At 39.1% G+C, this 20,134-nt stretch overlaps 1 protein-coding gene across 1 annotated transcript in view; it reads right to left on the reverse strand.

The window, feature by feature from the left end:
* The window catches only part of SYNE1 (spectrin repeat containing nuclear envelope protein 1), a 346,443-nt gene that overhangs the window by 249,961 nt on the left and 76,348 nt on the right, over window positions 1–20,134 (reverse strand). Inside the window, exons 7-13 of the mRNA XM_087817695.1 lie at window positions 19,708–19,904; window positions 18,162–18,271; window positions 14,978–15,028; window positions 12,203–12,310; window positions 10,233–10,370; window positions 8,898–9,062; window positions 477–589 (exon numbers count right to left, since the gene is read on the reverse strand). Coding sequence (XP_087673821.1) covers window positions 477–589; window positions 8,898–9,062; window positions 10,233–10,370; window positions 12,203–12,310; window positions 14,978–15,028; window positions 18,162–18,271; window positions 19,708–19,904 — 882 coding nt within the window. The remainder of the gene's footprint in view (window positions 1–476; window positions 590–8,897; window positions 9,063–10,232; window positions 10,371–12,202; window positions 12,311–14,977; window positions 15,029–18,161; window positions 18,272–19,707; window positions 19,905–20,134) is intronic.

The raw sequence follows: 20,134 nt of genomic DNA on the forward strand, positions 1-20,134 counted from the left end.
GCGCTTACTGAACCTGTTACAGTCAGTGTTGAATATAATGCAGGAGGGTCTTCTAAACTCAGGCTGATGGACCACTGTCTGGAGATTGGATTCGTGTCCTGGCTCTGCGTTTAAAGGCAAATCACAATTGACTGAAGTCTCTGATTTAGCTCTTTCCCCGGCCAACACCTCTCATCCGTTCCTTTTATGAACTGTTCTTGCAATATTACATAATGTTCCTCCCTGAATAAAAACACAGCCTCTGAAGAAACCACTTCTGTGATTTCCAGCTCTGAATACATGCAGGTTTACTTTTTTCAATTATCAACACATCAGAAAGCTGGCATCCTTAAGCATATGTTATAAGAACCCAATTTTACTGTGCTAAATGTAAGCATTTCTGTAAAAAAATGTATAAATTCATTAAAACGAAAAGAAATGGAAAAAGCATTCACCAAGCCTTCTAAAAAGAGACTCCCTGGAAGGCATCCTCTTACCTCTCGGCCATGTCCTCTAATTGATCAGGTGGCACCGGGATTCCATTCACAGACCTGGTCCGGTAGATCTCATGGAAGGCTCTTTTGTGGGCATCTGTGTTTTGAAGCAGATCCTAAGATACAATTTTTTAAAAAAAGGAAGAGAGAATGAGGCAACATGTTCACAGGAGGCTGGGAAGCATCCTTCTCAGCCTGCACCGATGAGTCAATGTGTTCCACAATTTGATGCCTCGGCCACATGCACACGCGGCTCGGTGCCCCTCACAGGCTCTGCCCTGGTACAGGAGCCTGTGCTCGTCTGTAAGGCCCCGGGCTAGCGCTGCATCTGACAATTATGGCATCTTTTAAGCACACATGCCATCTGCACGGCGATGCATTCACTCATTTTAAAGGTACATGGTCCAAAGGAAAATGCAATTATTGCCATAAACAATGATTGGGGGTATTTTTCTCCTTCCTTGAATTTTAGATACGTTGGTTTTTAAAAGCTTAAAACTAAGCACAACTAATTTAACCATTTCATGGCAAAAATATTAGACTCTATTATTATTTTATTTTGAATGCATGCAAGCTATCATAAAGTGATATTTGCCTGCCATCTAAAGTAAGTCGATCATGTTACAATATATTATGAAAATACCCTTAAGGTTAAAAGATTTCAAATAAGCACAGGGAATTTCCCGTAGGTATCATGTGTTATATTTATAAGTATTCTTTGTAGACTGTATAGAAGCCTAATTTGAATAATTTATTTAGATTAATTTGAATCTCCCTTGATTTGTGTTCTGAGATTTTCACTGTCAACAGACTTATTTATATAAAGACTTACACAAATTTCACAATTCCTAGCCAATTGCAAAGAAAGACAGAGATGAAAACTTCATGCCATATTTTCTATACCTTAGTTTATTTCTCAGTAGCACAATAAATACTCAACAGTTTGTCATTCACTGCAAAGTAAGACACATTAGCCCACCAGAATGATGTGTTTAAGTGAATATTGTTTCTCTCACATGGGAATTTAGTGGATTAATTATAGAAAATAGAAGCAAAAAAGAGTCTAAAGCCAAATGAGAAACACTGGATGGAAGAGAAAAACTGTAAGGCTCTCAGGTTCTAAATTAAAATGTTAAAGTCGTATGTATTTGTTCACATAAGTGAAATTAATTTTGAGGGGGAGGCATTAATTTTTACATTGTAGAAAAAGCCAGAGGCAAACTATTTCTATCCTGATATATTTTGCTGTAACTACATTTTAAACTGCTTTTAATCTGTAAGTAACAGATACTCAGAAGTCACTCTTGCCTAGAAAGCAGGCAAGACGTGCAACCAAGCTGAGCAAGACAACAGAGGACTGTCCTAGAACAGCTATTGCATTTTAGCCACTCTCTACCTCCTTTCTATTAAGTGAATGATCTTGGCTGAGACTCCCCAAAGTGACCTCGGGGCAAACTGAGAGCAGCCACCACACCCAGCTCTGATGTGTTGCTCGTGACTATATGTTAATGTTTGGGTGGCAGCCTGTGACGGTATTGTAAAACCCAAAAGTTCAGTTGCCTTCTAAGAAGGTTTCCCTGCTATAGTTTTAAGTATCTAGTTCCTTGAGAAAACCTTGACAAGATACCGGAACAAACCAAAACATTTTCAAACCTATGATAGAAGAGCTACAGCCGGCATGGTGTCACTGGTTCTCCTGAAAGGCTGCCTCACTCTAAAACGGCCAGATGCTGAGCATAGCATGTGACTAATTCCCTGGTGAGTTCACAGCAAGTCAGGGAGAGCTTCTAGGTCTCCTACTCTCAGTAAAACATGACCCCAAACTGGATCACAGACCTGTGACCAAAAACAATGTGAAGAAGCTGATCGTACCAAGCAAAAATCTATACCTTGCTGCAGGAGATTTTGTCTTGGAATTTGCATAAGGTGAGAACACCTGCAACTTAGACTCCTACATTTAGCCAGAACCCTGAAGATGTTGCTGTGGGCTTTCAAGGAAAATACAGGAGGAAAGCAAAGATCCCTACACACAGGGAACAAGCCACCATGACTGAGAATCAGCAGAAACAGCAAGTTTATAGTATTAGAAAAAACTCAGTAATTTAACACTGGACAACAACAGCTTGTAAGTTAGGAAGAGAATGGTGTGGGTTAAGTGTTCCTAAGTCCTTACATTGATTAAGAGGAGGTCAAGATATTAACTTTCAATTTTGTTCAGGATCCATGGCAACTCTACCTGGATTATTGAAACTGGTTCATTGGCTCCTACCCTCTATCCCTAACCCCATCTATTCTCACATAGCAACCAAGATGATACCATTAAAATAGTGATAATATCATTTCTCTGGTAAGAAAGTGGGTGGGCAAAGATGGTTAGGATATGACAGAGAAAATCAACTATGCCAAATGTGCAATTACTGAGAATGAGAAGGTGCAAACAAACAATATGGGCAAAAATAGGGGCTTAACCATAGGCACAGAAAAGATTACCAAAAAATAGAAGAGAATACTTTGAACAATTTTAGGACAAAGATTTTGAAAACTTAGTCAAATGGACAAATTCTTAGAAAATGTCAATGAGCAAGATTGACCCAATTAAAAATTTGGAAGCCTGCATATTTCTAAAACCATTTTCAGAAGCGGGGAATACAAGAGAGAAGAAAACAGACAATGATCTTGCCCTTATGGAGAGGACACAACAGTACAGGAAATCAAGCAATACATAAGAAAAATAATTAAAATAGCAGTTAAGCTGAAGAGGGAAAGGGAGCTGTAACTCTAAAGAGGTGGCCAAGAAAGTATTGACTAACAGGCGACCTTTCAATAAAGGCCTGAAGGAGACAAAGAAGCACACAATGGGAATATCAGTGGGAGAATGTTTCAAGTCACGGGGAGAGAACATCCCAGAATGATGGCAAAAGCAAAGGCCTTGAGATGGGAATGTGCTTGCCTGTGTGATGTCATCTTTTCTGTGCGCTTTCACTGATTACCCTACTTAAAAATGCAACACCACTTAATCCCTCCTGACCTCCTGTCCTTTCGGCTTCTAACATTTATTTATTGTGTTTTTTATTTCTGATCTCTGTCCTCCCACTAGAAGTTGTTACATAAGGGTAGGGATTTCTGCCTATTTTGCTCATGGGTGTATCATAAATGCCTAGAGCACTGCTTTGCACATAACAAATATTTGTGGAAAGAGTAGAAAGGCAGGGCCAGAGGAGGAGAAAGAGAGCTAGGAAACCAAATGAAGAAAGTGCGTGAAGGATATAGAGATAACTATGTAAAATAATTCTGATAGCGATACCACTGTAATTAGCTAGTTATTAATAGGAAAGAAGCAAAGAGAAGGCCGGACATCATAGGCGAGTCATTTGGGTAGCTTCACCAGGAAGCTGCAGTTTCACACTCCCCATGGAATACACGCTTATTCCCTGCAAGACACTGGGGGAAGAAATCCAACCAAGAGAAAATAGAGACACATGCCCAATAAAGTTGGAGTGCCACAGAAAAGGCACTTGCCGGTCAATCACAGCTGGGGACAGAGATGGTCGGCCAGAATGGGCGTGGCCACTGCAAGTGTGCCAGCATTTGGGAATATATAATCCCCTAAACATAGGGAATTTTCTCTCTCATTTCTTTTGTTGCTGGAGGTGCTTTCTCTCAGTTCTCTTGTGTTCGTCCTTATGGCCCACAGCCATGCAGGCCCCACACACAATGGACTAACAGACTATAGCGAGGAAACACAAGCTAAAGTAGCCTGATGCTGGACTGGACCCAGCTCCAACATGGAAAGGAGACTCCCGACACTAACTCTCATTTTAACTCTGCTAAAGTCCCAGCTACACTTCTTCTATGACTGGACTAAGGGAAATGGGAACTTGAAAACCAAGGGGTGTAATTCCACAGAAGTAAATCTTTACAATATCTCATTCTCCTGTGGGGGCCTCCAGAAATGCTTATTCCAGCGGTACCCCAAGAACCCTACCCTCATGAGCAACTGGGGAAGATGAGCCCTCTCTTATCCTGTAGCCATAGGGGAGGTAAATGAGGCCTGAGAATTGGCCATGGAGTGAGGATCACCTAGAACCCTCCTTGAGATGGATAGCATTCTCGGGAAAGTTTGGTTGGAATGGGTTCTGGGAAGAGCATTTTGAAACCAAAATGAAAGCACAAACACATTCCAAGAGCTTTGCCGTCATAAAAGGAAAGAGAAAAATGGACAGTAGCTGAGGGCAAAGTATAGTTAAGAAAGAGACATTTTTTCCTCTTTATTTATTTATTTTTTAAGAAAGAGACTTTTTTTAGATAAGAGAAATAGCAGCATACTTTATGTGGGTAGGAAATACCCAGCAAAGAGAGAGAAAATAAAGGTGAGAACTACAAGAACTGTCCTTCGGAGAAGAGCAGGAAGGGTGGGCTCCAGGACACGTGCGGAGGGGTAGCTGTCGCTCGGGGCACAGATGGTTCACCCATAGTAACAGAAGTGAAGACAGAGTATTCGAGCACAGATGCATGTAGGTGGGACGCTATGGCTGTGGGAACTAGTGGAAATTCTTTTTTGATTGCTTCTATTTTCCCAGAGAAATAGGAAGCCCTGTCATCAGCTAAGAGTAAGGATGGGGGAGGAGGTGTGGAAGGTTTAAGGAGACAAGGTATAAAATAGATGTCCCAGAAATGGAGAGGGAATGGGGTCAGGAAATGCCCTTGGAGTGCCAGGCAGCATGAAGGGCCCACCTGGGTTAGTCGTTGCACCGGGGAGTGTGCTTTTCTGCAGCCACAGTCAGCTGCATCTGTGTGGGCAGGAGCTTTAACCAGGGTTGTGCTCTACCCAGGAGAGCAGGAGAGAAAGAGACCTGGACGAGGTGATCAGGATGTGTACAGGGAGTGACGTGAGTGACAGCATTGAATTTAAGCAGAGTACAAGGGACACTAACTGATGGCATGGAGAGGATGTGAGGCAGTAAAATGGCAGTGCAATGAACAGACAATAAGGCACAGAGGAAATGAAGACTTGGGATTGGGGCAACTTTTGATGGACAGGAAGATGCTTGAGAGACTGTGAAGGGGTTTCAGTCACAGGTGGTGACAAGGCCTAGACTATCCTACGCAGTGAGCGGCTAGGGTGGGGTGTAGGGCAGGATCGCTCAGAGAGGAGAGGCTAGGATATTGGAAAGATCATCTACAGGTTACTGACGTTATTGAAAATAATAGCTTGTGTTGTCATCCAGGAAATAAAATCTTCAAGAAAGGAAGGAATGCAACCTAGGTAGGGCCGACGACCGCAGTAAGGATGGCTAGAGTCTGATGACTCTTCTCACGATTCCTTGAGACTGAGAGCCTTATTTGTCAGAGCAATGCTGCTAATAAAAACTACATGTGTTATATGCAATAGTTTTGTGGGCACATTTTAGCTTAGTGCTTAAAAAATCCTGGATTATCAACTCTGTGACCTTGGGCAAGGCACATAACCTTTCTCCGCCTAAAGTTTACTTGTCTGCCAAGCAAGGACCTATTTCATATCCCGAATGGCAAGTGCTCAGCAAAAGGAAGTGCTTAGGACTAAAGGCTGGCTAAGTCCTCAAGTGTAATCAGCTATGATTAGTGTTAAATTTCTAGATAACTGAGCATCAGGGTATCTGAGAAAGAGCAAAGATCACAGAGGTCTACCTTGTTTCCAAGAATAAGTATGTTTCGGCAGACACATAAGTTAATTTTTTTAAAGTAATAAAAAACTTTGGTAGACACGTCAAGTGAACTCCTTGAAAAAAATGTATTTAAAATGTATATGAATTCAATTTTCAGAAACTGCCTATGCATTAAGTAATGAAAGACTAAGTAATGTATTAAGTATTTAAAAATGTGCAGAATGCATAAAATCAAGAATTCTAAGCCTTGACAGCATATGTAAGTGTTCACGGCACGAGCACAGTTACTTTTAGGCGGGGATGCGAGATAATGCTGTCATTCTTGCTCACGAAGTGGCGAGTCCGATACTGTGCTTTTATCAATTTAGTGCATTTTCAACTGAGCCCAATATATCAGAGCAGCGCAGTGATACCAAATTGATGGGCTGGTTTCTCTGCTATTGAGAAAATCTATAATTTTAGTCATCCTAACCGTGGTTCACATTTCTCACATCACCAAAGCTTAGCTTATTATAGGCACCTAATAAATACATTGTGAATGAATGAGAATTGATTTTATATTTGACAATTACACTGGTTTATGACTCTATGACTTCAAGTAGCTGTGCTCAGACCTAGTACAAGTTCCTACCTCGGTAAAAAGATCATTCTGGAGATTTTCCTTGAACTTCATCTTAGCCCCTACCCGCCTGTGCTCGCTTCCTATTGTCTCCTCACCCCAGGCCCTATCTTTCGATCTAGTCCTTTCTGGTTTTCAGCCTCAGATAACCATCATCTGTGACTTCTACCCCTCTCTTCCTCCCCATGCCACTTCATTTCTGGTTTTTATGGTTGTTTACTGCTCTTTGGCAGAGAGATGCTTCTGGCTGCACACTTAGTGGTTGGCACAGGGTCTCTCTCCCTCCAGGGAGCCAGAAGAGTCAGGAAGAACCTCAAATCATACAACCACTGAGACACACTAACAGCATGCCATCCAATTTAAATTCATTCCCCACCAGGGGCGGATGCTGCCTAGAGTGTACCCTGAATTAACATTCCTGCTAAATCTCACTAGCTAGTAAATAGCACAGTTAATATTGTAGGTCATTTTGTCTTTGGTGGAGCATTTCAGATGTTAAGTCTATTAGACAGACAATAAACACTGCTGTTTCTCAAACTTCTGGATTGGAGGCACCTTTACCAGTCTCCCTGGTGCCAAAAAACTGGCACATAGTAGGCCCTCAGTGCATATTGGCTGAACTGACACATTAACCCACAATCCATATGCATTCTACACTTGATTAAAACCCTAGTGGCTTCTTTTGTATGAAATAGTCACGTCGGTTAAGAATTGTTTTAATTGTTACATGATTTACATGAAGAAAAAATTTTGAATTGTATTTAAGTTGAACCGCTAATTTGTTAAAGTGGTAGTATTTGTGTAACACTGCTTTAGCATTTTCCCTATTTTTTATATACCGGGAATCTCAACATGGACATGGTCCAGGCTTTTCTATGCTTCTGAGAAACGTTAACCTTGCCCAGATGCAGGAAAATCCTCGACTTGATTTCTTATCCCCCGTCTTCAGAGAACTAAAGTACAGACCAGCCTGGCAGGCACGGGCTTTATGTGTGTGTATCTCTAAAGAATGAGCAGCCCCCAAAGTCATGCTTTTGCCTGAGAGGCAGTTTCGGGGGGTGGGGGGTGGGGGTAGGTGTGTGTGGGGGGGGGGGAAGGAGACTCAGTAAGAAATTATCAGCGCAACTACAAGAGTCCGAAAGCACTGACTGTCAATGAAAAAAGGCCGAGAGTATTGGTGGCAGGACCCTGACCAACTATGTAGCATCACAAAATCGCGGTGTCAGTTTTGTTGGATGAGCTAGTCTGGGTTGAGTGAGCTGAGCGGAAAGGGCCAGGGGCTGAAATCCCATGACATCTCTATGCCTCTAGTTCCAAATATAACATTCAAGAGGGGCATGAAACCAAATCTGCTATGAATGCACTCCTACTCTAGGGTATATAACAGTCTGTTTCCTTGGGGTACTTTACAAAATGTCACTAACACGGCAGAAAATACACATGAGCTATAAATGGCGCATGTGTGGTCAGGAGGAGAAACCTCTGCTTGTTGGCTTATTTTCCATGTTTACAGCAACCCTCACCATGAGACCATGAATGGGGTACACAAGCTCAACTGCGCAAAATGCAGGACTACGTTCATGAAAAACAGCCCTTCTAGTTAGTTCTGACCTGCTGCAAAACACAAAGAGGAAGTGCGTTAGAACTTACAGTAAGCACAACTGAGCAGGAGTGAGCTAAAACATGTCACACATGACTAAGAGGTCATCAAGGCCTACTCCCACCACTTCCAAACACCACCCCCTGCACCGCCTCAGCACCCTGAGGACTTGGCTTGCCTCTCTTAGAAAATAGAGGCAGAAATGAGGTGTGGAGCCAATGGCCAATGACATTATTACATAAATGCATATAGTCTGTGGGCTTATCTTTTGAAAAATAACATATAGCAACAGAAACAACAAAGATAACTGCAGATGGAATAGTGCCACAGAGCTACTAGAAAGTACCTCAGGGAACAAATCTACTGGACCTGTGATTAACAAGAACAGAAGAGGCACGCAGATCAGAGAACTTCTAAGAAGGCGCCACGTCTCTGAATCAATACGCATTGATTCGTACTGGAAGCCTGGGAAGCCCGGCCAGTCTAAGATCTAAACAGGCCACATCTGCAGAGGACACGCGGACTGTCAGGCTGGAAGGTCTCCTGGTCGGAATTCTTACCTTGTGTTGCTCACGCTTCCGCTGTATTGTGTCGGCCGTTTCCTCGTGGACCTGCTGGATGCTAATTTCCTCCCGCAGGGCCACCTCTGCTCTGTATAACCAGGCACCTATAGTGCCCAGAGGTGCGGGAAGAGATTTGTCAAGCTGTATATGCCAATCAAAGAGCTGAAATGCAAAAGTAGAAAAACAGAATTATCTCTAACACAGAAGGCAATTCCTAAAATTCCCCCAAACAATTTTAAAGTCTAAATAAAGCTTTAAGTTAATCATTTCAGGTTAACTTAACAAATATCAAGTAAAAAATGATCTGTGCTCTGAATTGGATGCTTTCAGAACAGGTAGGAAATGACATTTACAAGCAAATTTTGAGGGAACTTAAAGTACATCCTAGACATGGAAGGATATTATTGGCAGCTTAAGGCATTTTCTTACAGCGAGAGCATGAAGCACCCACTGACTTGCAGGTTGGCTCCTGCCGAAAGGGAAGGGACCGGGATGCTGACGTGCTCAGGGATGCAGGAGCTTATGCACCAGCTCATGCGGATAGTCCTACAGGATGAGATCAGGTCAGCAAAGCAGGGTCCTCTAGACACCTCTGGGGGCAGAGAGGTATTCAGGATTCTTCTTATAAGAACATCATCCTCTCACCACCCCCGCATGTCTTACTTTATTCAGTCCCACCATTTCCCAGTTTGATGGAATGCCAAGTAGAATGCCGTACGGTGCTTGAAAACCATGCTATTCTTTGATAGAGTTTATGGGGGTAAACGGACAATAAAAATGAAAAAAATAGGGTAAGTTCAAGGCAAACAGTCCCATCAGTGAAAGAAATGTCAGAGTTTTTTGAAATCTTGGTCTTTAAGTTTGCAAAGTGTTAACATTTGAAGGCACTGAGCAGTTTTCCTTCAGGTTCATGAAAGACCAGATCAGGAGATATGTTAAATTAAGGAATATAAAAGTGAATGTGAATATGGGAAGATTATTAACTATTGATCAAACATGATTATGGGAAATAGAAAAATGGCGAAGGCTCCAATCCTAAACAACCCAGAATTCATCTGCGTAAAGCGAGATGTAACCCAGATGGTCTTCCAAGATTTCAGTCCCTCATCTGGTCGATGGTGACATCACGTGCAGGGCAGGCAAGGCAGGAAAAGGGTTGTTAGACAAGCGCTGCCATTAATTTAAAGGACAGATTCTCCCACAGTTAGGCTTTTCTGCCCCAGACAGAGGCAGAAGGACCTGATGCAATACCACTGTGTAGACAAGGGTGATGGAAAATATTCTTGACTAAATGATGTGAGCCCTGATGAAATGGGTCGCGGGAGATCTTACCCGAGAGGACACTCTATCCCAGGCCTGCTTTACCAATGCTTGGTCAAGTGACAGTTTACCGTCTCTTTGCAGTGGTTGCATTAGATGTTCAATTTGTTTCCTTTTCATTTCATATTGAACCCTGAAGTGCTTGAATGACTAATAGAGGAAAAACAGCAACAACATGGCAATGAGTCAAAAAAAAGCAAAAGCAAAGGAAACCACATTTCCTAAATAACAATCTTTTATATTTGGATAACACTCAATATATGTTGTTGAAAATAATAATGACAGACATAAAACTAACAGCAGCTACCGTTCAGCATGCTCTGACCACGAGCCTGGCCCCACGCCGAGTGCTTTCTACATATTTTACATTGAATAAACATATCTTAAAATGTGACTCCAGGTCCAAATATGAAAGGAAAATACCACTAATATGTGCAGTTATGTTAAAGACCGTGAGAATGGCCCTAAAGAATCTAACAGATAGCAAACACACCCAAAAGAATTTCTTAGAGTAAACGAACGTGTAAGTCCACAGGAGGAACACTGGGGGGAGATGGTGAATAAATGTTTTACCACAGTTACCTCCCATTCCTCTAACTTAATGCAATTTAAAAATACCAAAATATAAAATCAATCTTCAATTTTATTCCACAAATTCCATGCATGGAAAAACTGGAAAATACACTTATTGGTTGAAAAGTAGAAACAGATAGGAAGTGCTGATGACACATAAACCCACAAACAAAAGAAAATGTTCCCTATGTTCAAATATCAGATGGTCTCAAACCCTATTTTATGAAACTGGTGATCATCTTTGGCCCAAAAGGAGTGTTCCTGTTTTGTACCTTCCTAATCCTGTGGTTCTCTTTTATAAAATAGTACCTGTAAAACAGGTAACTTTATAACTTGAAATGTAGTTTTTTGACAATTTATGCTCAAACTAAAACTCACTAATGGACTAAATAAGCATATTCACTCTGTTCTTGCACTTCTATTCCCAATTTACTAGTTTAAGAAATTTTTTTTTAGTGGAGCTCATCCCAGAAAATTGTATTTTTGGGAAAAAAGATTCCATTGAATTTCAAAGCAAAAAAGGGTATACTTCATAGAAGCACATATTGTCCACTCTGCCAAGTTCGTCAAATATAATGTTGACGGCATCATCCCTCTAAATCCGGGCACACTTATGGGTACGATTATGTGAAATCACACCCTAATGTGAGATAGCTAACTCTGATTGTTTGCCATGTTGACTCTCACATCATGGGACCTTTTTGGTCACGAAAATGATTGACAATATAATATAGACTAGAGTATATTGTAGCTTTGCTACTCACATGCAATGCTATTTTAAATCGGGGAAAATGTCAGTGCCGCACAGAATAAATCACAATGTAATTGGAAAACCCGTTATATGATTTTGTGCCTTGGAAATGGAAACTGGAAGCCAAAATCCAACTAATAACAGTGTAATAGGACTGGGGGAAACAACAAGGACCCTGGCCTCCACCTGAATGAGATAGTGTTGACCTAGGCAGGTCATGGTAGAAACTGATCCCATCAATGGGGCCACTGCAAATATTTCTGGTGCAATCCTTTATTCAATTCAGCTTCTTCTACAGTCATTTTCAGTATGGTGCTGAAGTGCTTTTTTTGGTGGATTTCTTTGTTGTTATGTGACATCTACAAGATCATGAGTCTAACAGAAACAAAACTAGGTATTTGTGTTCTGGGTCTTATAAGACTGAGTTCTGGAAATTCATTAAGCCTTGGAGCTGTATACACAGTGTAGATCCATACAATTTAAAACTACTTATTTACATAGACATACAGTTATTAAATTACATGCAAACAAGATAATGCACATGATTTCTTTATGGATTTTTTTCATTAATAACATCTGAAAGATTAAACACAGACTAAATGACATGTATGAATCTTACACAAAGCTTTTAAAAACTGAAAACTATTTCATACATTACCTGATATTTATCCTGCAAATTGGATTCTGTCATCTGTGCCCTTGTCAAATCTCTTTCAAATTGTTCTATCCAAACTTTCATTTCCTTCAGAATTAGCCTGTCTTCTCTCTAGAAACCAGCAGATGTTACAATTTTATCAGTAACTGTGCATTTATTTAGTTGCTCGTTAATACCAGACTGAACTTAAAATAGACTTAGTAAGTTTCAGTTGTCTTTGAAAAGGTTTCCCTCTCCCCACTCTCACCCCTTATGTAGAGGAAAAAAAAAAAAAAGGAGTTAATTCTGTAAAAATATATTAATTTTCTTTGACTACTGAAATTATCTCTTTCTCAAAAAACACTGATTTAACTAAGAAAATATCTGCAAGACAGGAATGTCCTAAGTAAAAAAATTACTCAGACCAATAGCTGGAATGGGACTAGAAACATAGGCCTGTGGTTGTTTCTTAACCCAAGGCCGCTGGTAACCCAGAGCACTATTCTGGGTGAGATTAACCTTGACCGAGTTCAAGAAGCTACAGTCACAATAACATCAGACTACTTGTGTATATTATTCAGTGTTATAAGCTCCATGTGAACAGAGAACACATTGCTCTTGTTCTATGTGGTATTTCTAGACCCTGGCAACATGGTACCTATAAGATATTTACTAAATTATATGCTGAATAAATGCCTCTAGGACACCACTCTCATCTCAAAAATGAGAAAAAAAAAAGGAGATTTACATGCCATTCTAGCACTGAATTAGTGACAATATCCTAATTTTTCATCAAGATTTCTTATCTGGTAAAAAAGCCAAAGTAATCATAAACATATTGAACATGATTTTTTGGCACTTACAAAGAACTTTCAACTATAGCATCTCACTTGATGATCGCAGCCCTGTGACAGAGATAAAATTGTCTCTACTGAAGGTGAAGGGGCAGAGTAGAAAGTGCTGGCTATGGAGGCAGGAAAAACTGTTACAAATCCTGGTTTTGACATGGATTATCCTGGGGGCCTTAGGTGCACCTTTTTTTTTTTTTTTTTTTTAATTGCTTTGTGTTTGACCTCTCCATTCTTACACCATCATCTGAAGAGTCATCACACACCCCTGCCATGGATTGGGGACAGCAGAGATCATCTTTATAACACACCTAGTACATGATGCTATCACGCTCCATGCCCTGTCTCACTTTCCAGCCCGGCAAAGGCAACCCTCATCTGCCTAGAACATTTCCCCCCGGAAATGATTTCTCTAGAGCTCAGCCACACCCTCTCTGACCCAGAAGCTTCTGTCTGACCCAGAAGTCTATGCCAGTGGATGGCAAACTTTAGGGTGCATTGGAATCAGCTGGAGGACTTGTGAAAACAGATTTCTGGGCACCATCCTCAAACTTTCTGGCTCAACAGATCTAGGGTAGAGGCTGAAAATTCGTATTTCTGACAAGTTTCCAGGTGAATCTGATGTTGCTGGCCTAGGGATGACATTTTGAGAACACTTCATGATCCTGCAACAACTGGAGCTCAAACAGTCACCCAAAATGCACTATATTTTATCATCCGCCAAATTGTCTCTTTTTCCCCCCATATATAAACCCTTAGGTATCTTTTTTACTCCAGCCTATCACAGTGTCTGGCACCCAGTATCACTCAATATATAGTTGTGGAATAAATGACTGACTAGTAGCATAGTTAATTAGAGAAATAAAGGGAATGGGGGGAGCCCAAGACTCCAAAGCTTCAGCTCCTCCTATGATGGCCCCTCTGAATGAACAGTGCGCGTGATCCAGGCACATGCTTTATCATCAGTTGACTTTCATGCTCATAAAAGCACTAATGACACATTCTTATGAACTCAGAGGAACAAAATGCTCTTGGTCCTCGGCCTGGTGGCTCAATGGTTGGAGCACTGTCCCCTGTACTAAAAAGGTTGTGGCTTCGGTTTCCTGTCAGGGCACATACCTACGTTCCGGGTTCCATCCCCGTTGGGGTCCTTACGGCAGGCAACAGGTGAATGTTTCTCTCTCTCGTCTCTCTTTCTCTCTCTCAAATCAAAAAACATATCCTCGGGGAGGACTTAAAAATATACTCTTAGTCTGCCTGAAATAAAAATTAATTTAACATTTTATCTGAAATTAGTTACTTCTGATTTTTGATTGTGCTGTAGACATAAAGTCTATAGTGTTGACAGGTGCTTCAGCTCAGGCCTTGATGGAATATAGAAAAAGATGGGAGAACTGAAGTACAGGCTAACTTGGGTATGGAAGAGAATTCATAATCATTAATTCCACAAATATTTTTTGAGTACTTACCATGTGTTATGAACTTTACTGAACCCAACAGTGAACAGAAGAGATGTGATTAACTCAGGATTATAAATTAACTGAATACTTACCTATTTCAACTAATGACTTCCTGCTTAATTATTTAAAATATAAAAAATATGTCTTTAACTTTATTTTTATTTTCCATTTCAAATATAACAGAAACAAACGTTATCATGGTAAATTCTCCCTTTTATTAGTGCTATTAAGTGTTATTAGGAAGGAATTAATTGATGCCATTATATAAATAAAGATTAGTGGGAAAGTCCATGGGCGTGGCTTAGACTATAACTAACATTTAATAACAATTACATGTTATTTTTTCTAATAGAAAGGAAAAGGAAATACAGAGTTAAAGTATTAAAAGAAATGTGTACATAAAGACAAATCCATGCAAAGGAATGGCTAACGAGCTATGGGATGTTGGACGTTTGAAAGAGGTCACTAATTCAAGATTACTTAAATCTTACCTTAAGATTTTGGATAGAATTTGCAAAGAGTAGGAAATCTGGAAATATTTCCTAACGATAGGAAAAGATAACATATGGAAAAATAATACAAATCAGGGACAAAATTATATGGGAAACAAGAAAAAGAAACAATGGAGTACCATCCATCTATAAATAAATAGATAATAATTTTAAGGGTAGAGTTACCGTAAGATATTTCTCACAATTTTTTTTTTGTTTTTGGTTTTCATAACTTTTGAAAGTCTCAAAATGCTTGCATCCAATACGGCAACATAGTATTCTGGCATTTCATGTTTTCATTTTAATTTGTAATAGATCGTATGTGGCAACAGATGCATTTTTTAAATGTTTTGACATATTAAACTTTTTAAAAGAACAATGTGGAGAAAAGGTATGTGGATTCATATTTTTTCTCTAAGAATATGACCATAATCTGCATCTCTCTATCTCTACAACAACAATGAAGGCTGTGCGTGCTCCTGAGAGCAGTTGGTAGTATTTGCTTCAATGGCAAAAGGAACAGTGATAAATAACTGAACGTTTAACAGGTGAGGCAGATGGGTCAAAAGGCCTGTTTTATTTATTTACAATAGAGCGTTGATTACCCAAGGAATACCTTTAGGGAAAAAGTTTCTTTGTCCGTTTTATTGGCTGAAGTAAGAAAAGTATAGTATGTGTATTTCCAATAAGAAAATTTGATTTAAAATGGTTTCTAATATAAATAAAATAACTAATTAAAATAAATTCATAAAGAGGACATAGAAACCAATTGCACCAAAAATGGAAGCCTGGTAGATATGTTGATACCAATATTTTTAAAAAATGAATTAAAACAAATATTTATTAAGGCCCAAGGTGAAAAATACTGAGTATCTGAAGTGATGGCATCAATATTCCTAATAGGTATAGTCTACAAACCTTAAAGGCTCATGAGCCAAAATTAGGTGGTCACTTAGCTTCATTAAGCAAACATAGGCCCTACATCATAAAAAAAACATACATTTTTTTATTGAAAATAGTCATTTTAGATGGTTATGCCTTACATTCCAAATCGCACATTAAAAATGGGCAAAGTTTATAGAATACTTTTCTCAAAATTAATTTTTGAAATAACCCTGAAGAAATCATTTGCAGCCACTTTTTAGGGAATGGATAGAGGGGGGGTTTTAAAAGAACAATCCGAATTTATTTTCTAGATTAAGATTAACCTCAGAGTAATAAAGCCTCTTTAATAAAGTACATTAACAAGTTTGTGCCAGGAGTGTGTGTGTTTCAAATCTCTAAGGGTGTTTGCTTTAAAATCCTGCTTGTGTGCATTAGGAAAGCACCCCCTTTTGTTTCTTAAACTTTTTCAGCCACAAGATTTACTCATCCAGTGTTCAAAAATTAAAATAGTACAAAGTCTAAAACCAGATCAGAAATAAATCCAATTGGGTAATATAAAGACTTTAGATGTGAAAATCAGACGGAAAGCTGATTTTCTCTGTGCTGTATTGTCTAATACACTCTCTTCAGAGCTTCTTACTGGCACAGCAGCAGCCCTGCCCGATTATAGTCTCAGAACCCAGAGATCCAATGGCCCTAAAGCATGTGGTGCAAGAACTATGCGAGATTTCGCACAGATTCTGAGCTTTTGCCTCTTGGGATGCTCCTTAGAAACATGTACTCTGCTAGCTATAGATAAATTATTCAGGCGGTCCGTGTTTCTGCCTGAATCCTGGCAAGGAACAAAAAAGGCTTCCTGGAACTATAGTTTTTAAGAAAGTACTACAGTTCTATCAAATGCTGGATTAACTTCATCCAAGCAACCTGGGAAACACCAGCGGCCGTTGTTCTGCTTAATTCTTTCATGAAGTCACTGATTTCTATCAGTGTAATGCCTTTTCTATTAGAAAACTTTGAGCTATGTTCCCCTGGCCTTTTTCCTCCTTAAACTTGTTTCTAAGTTTATTTAGAAAACCTTTTTTTTTTTTTTCCTGTTGCTCTTCACTTTAATCTCAAGCTGCTCTGAAAACACTAGCTGAGACCTGAGCAATGAGGACAGAGAGAGAGTTTTAACACATTTCGAAAATTCCATTTATTACTTTCCCTGGTGTCATTTTGCCTTATAATCAATCATAAATACAGCAGTAAATCCACCTGTCTATAATAAAAGGTACTACTTTTAACAAATTAGGTAAATGGTACCATCCATTGCTGTTAAAGACTGGGAAAACAGGTTTCCTGGTGTGCTGGCTAGAGCATAAAATGGGACAAACTTTCCTACAAGGGATTTGAAAAAAACATTTCAAAAAGCATTAAAAAAGCTGTAGGTTCTTTAGCCTGGGAAGTACTGTAAAACAAGGCTTTATTGCTAAATTGTTCATAGAAGCATCAATATCAGCAAAAAATTTCAAAACTTTAAGACTGAATAAATAAATTACTGCACATATATATGATGACTTGGAGAGAATTACATGGGAAAATTCTGTGTAATGAAAAGGAAATTTAAAATTGTATGTATACTATGATTCAATTTTTGTTAAAATATTCTATGTGTCTGTACATACATAGAAAAATGTCTGAAGCTCACACCAAAACATTATTTTTCTAGAATATGCTCTCTCTAGAAGTAGAGATAATTTTTTTTTTCCCCAATTTTGTTTCTATTTATTACAATGAGCATAAGTCATTTGAGCAGTATGAAAAGTTTAAATGTTATTTAAACTATTGAAAGGCAAAACAAATCTAACCACAGTGAATAACTAGCACTTTTACAAATTTGCCTTGTGCAATGTGATCAGCAATTTATATAATAAAACCTAAAAGTCAAAAGTAGTTTTCATCTGAGTGAGCAGAACAAGGGGACTCAAGATTTAGATCTATAAGTGATGGGATGGATATGCAATTACTTCCATCCTTAAATTACTAAAATGGAGTTTCCCGACACCAATATCTTGCCTCAATTTTAATTCATCAGGATGACATATCCAGCACTTAATATTGCTTTTTCTGTCATAGCCAACATACAAATCAGAGAAATCTTTCCCTCTAATCACTTCCAAAATTGGTGATATCTATTCTTTACTCAGTTGTTCTCACATTAAAATGGATTACAACTTAATTTTTCAGAAACAGCATGCTTAAAAACCTGAGTCACTGTCATTGAGTGCGAGTCAATACTTGAAGGCCACCGAATACTTACATCACTCCCTAGCCCATCAGCACCTGTACTGTGGATGTCAGGATACTGCTTCAGAAACTGGGCTACATAGGTCATAATAGACTTCTCATCTGGCTTATCCACATCCACATCTGGAAAAAAACAAAACAAATGTGGGTAAATTAATTCACATCTATTAGATTATAATAATACAAGCTTTAAAGTCTAGCCAATACACCAAAGACACTGTCTTAAAGGCAGAAGAAAAATAGAATTGATGTTTAGAGACTTTTTTTTAGGGGGAGGAGGCAAATGTAGTCTGAAGGATACATGGTAGAAATTTTATAATTCATAAAAATGACATTTTAACTAAGAATTTTTAGGAAAGTAGTACTGTTTCATTGAGAATTCAACATTAATCTATCAAGAACCTGAGCTACTATATGGCTATTCAGGCATCCTGTCTAGTTAATAAAATAAACATAATAGGTAAGTTTCAGAATCGTGATGGGTGGGTAGTATTTAAACCGCAGGTGTGGCACTCAATAGCAAGTGACTATATAGCTTGTGTAACTACACATGGAGTTGAGGGCTGAAATACTGTGTGTGGCTTTCCCCTTGAGCTGAGTAAGTGTACTGGATACTATTGGGCCTTTTTCTGTACAAACAAGGTGGAAAGCCTTGGCTATCATAGTGAATCTAGGGGCCCAAAGTAAACTCCAAAAGGGGTAGGGATCACCAGGCTGCTCCCCCATCTCAGAGGAGGCTAACCAGGGACCTGTAAGTTTCTGTAACTTACTCTTGGAAACACAAGGGTCTCCTCTTAGACACTATTTTAGTGCTAGAAATGCCCATTCCGAAATCTCACCTTTAAAAACAACTTGTCTACACTGTATTTACATTTCTGCATTCATTAATAAGATTTCCATAACTGACAACTCAAATAAGATATTATCTGTGACATTTGGAAAATGAACTTTGACACTTTTACTTCAATACAACAAACAACTCATTTTATTAAAGTCATCAAAATTGTCTTTTGAAGGCTTGAAAGAGTTAACTCCACTTCTAAAAAGTCTTAAAATTCAGTCTTACCAAAAAGGTGCCAAACAATTGCAATGAAAATTATGTAGTTTTCTGATTACAACCAAAACACTGGATGGTATCAACACTTCTAAGTGTTTAATAACTGATGTTTTTAAGGTATGATCTTAGATTACTAATGGCCTTTTATTTCTTCCAGATTCTTTGGAATTATACAAATGGACTAGTTCCTTTACCCTGTGACACCCCATCCCTTTAAACACACACTTGTAAAACTTTCATTCTACCCATAAGTACAATGAAGAAGTACAGTTCACCTCACTGAGCCACCAATGTCAGAGTGTTGTTTGAAGCAACAGAGCTATATTTTGCTACCAATTATAACACCAAAAATTTTTCCAAAAGAAAATCAGTACAGGAAGATACTAGTTATTTGTGCTTGTCTCAAATTCTCTGGCCTCTCACAGGGTGTTGAAAGTCATCTGTAATTTCTGGGTGTGAAGCGTACAAATCTACTGAGCTGAGCCAACAATACTGAACGTACCTTCGGGATCTAGTAATCTGGGGATCCCCAGTTCCGTTTCAGCAAGAGTGAAAGCTTCCTCCAGGTTTTCCCGGTTAGATCTTCCTTTCACCCTCTCCAAGTCCACGAGCTCTGGTCGAATAGCATGGATGACTGAATGAAAGGCAACTCCGTTTCTCCAACTCCGCCCAAAGTCTTTTATTTCTATTCCAGTCTGCCTTTATGAGATTAAAAAAACAGAATAATGTCACAGTCTGAATAGATAATATGCATTTTTCTCGAGGCCTCTTGCAGAATCCAATATCCTATAGCAATAATAGGATAGCTAAATCAGTTAACTGGTTTTCAGAAAAATTAAGCAAAACAATATTTTTAGAAGGAAAGGAGATAAGATGTAAAAATTCTGGTTCCATACTTAAAGATTTCTATATTAGATTTTTCAGTGCAA

Source organism: Miniopterus natalensis, chromosome 5 (genome assembly GCF_054644295.1).
Source record: "Miniopterus natalensis isolate mMinNat1 chromosome 5, mMinNat1.hap1, whole genome shotgun sequence".
Lineage (NCBI taxonomy): Eukaryota > Metazoa > Chordata > Mammalia > Chiroptera > Miniopteridae > Miniopterus > Miniopterus natalensis.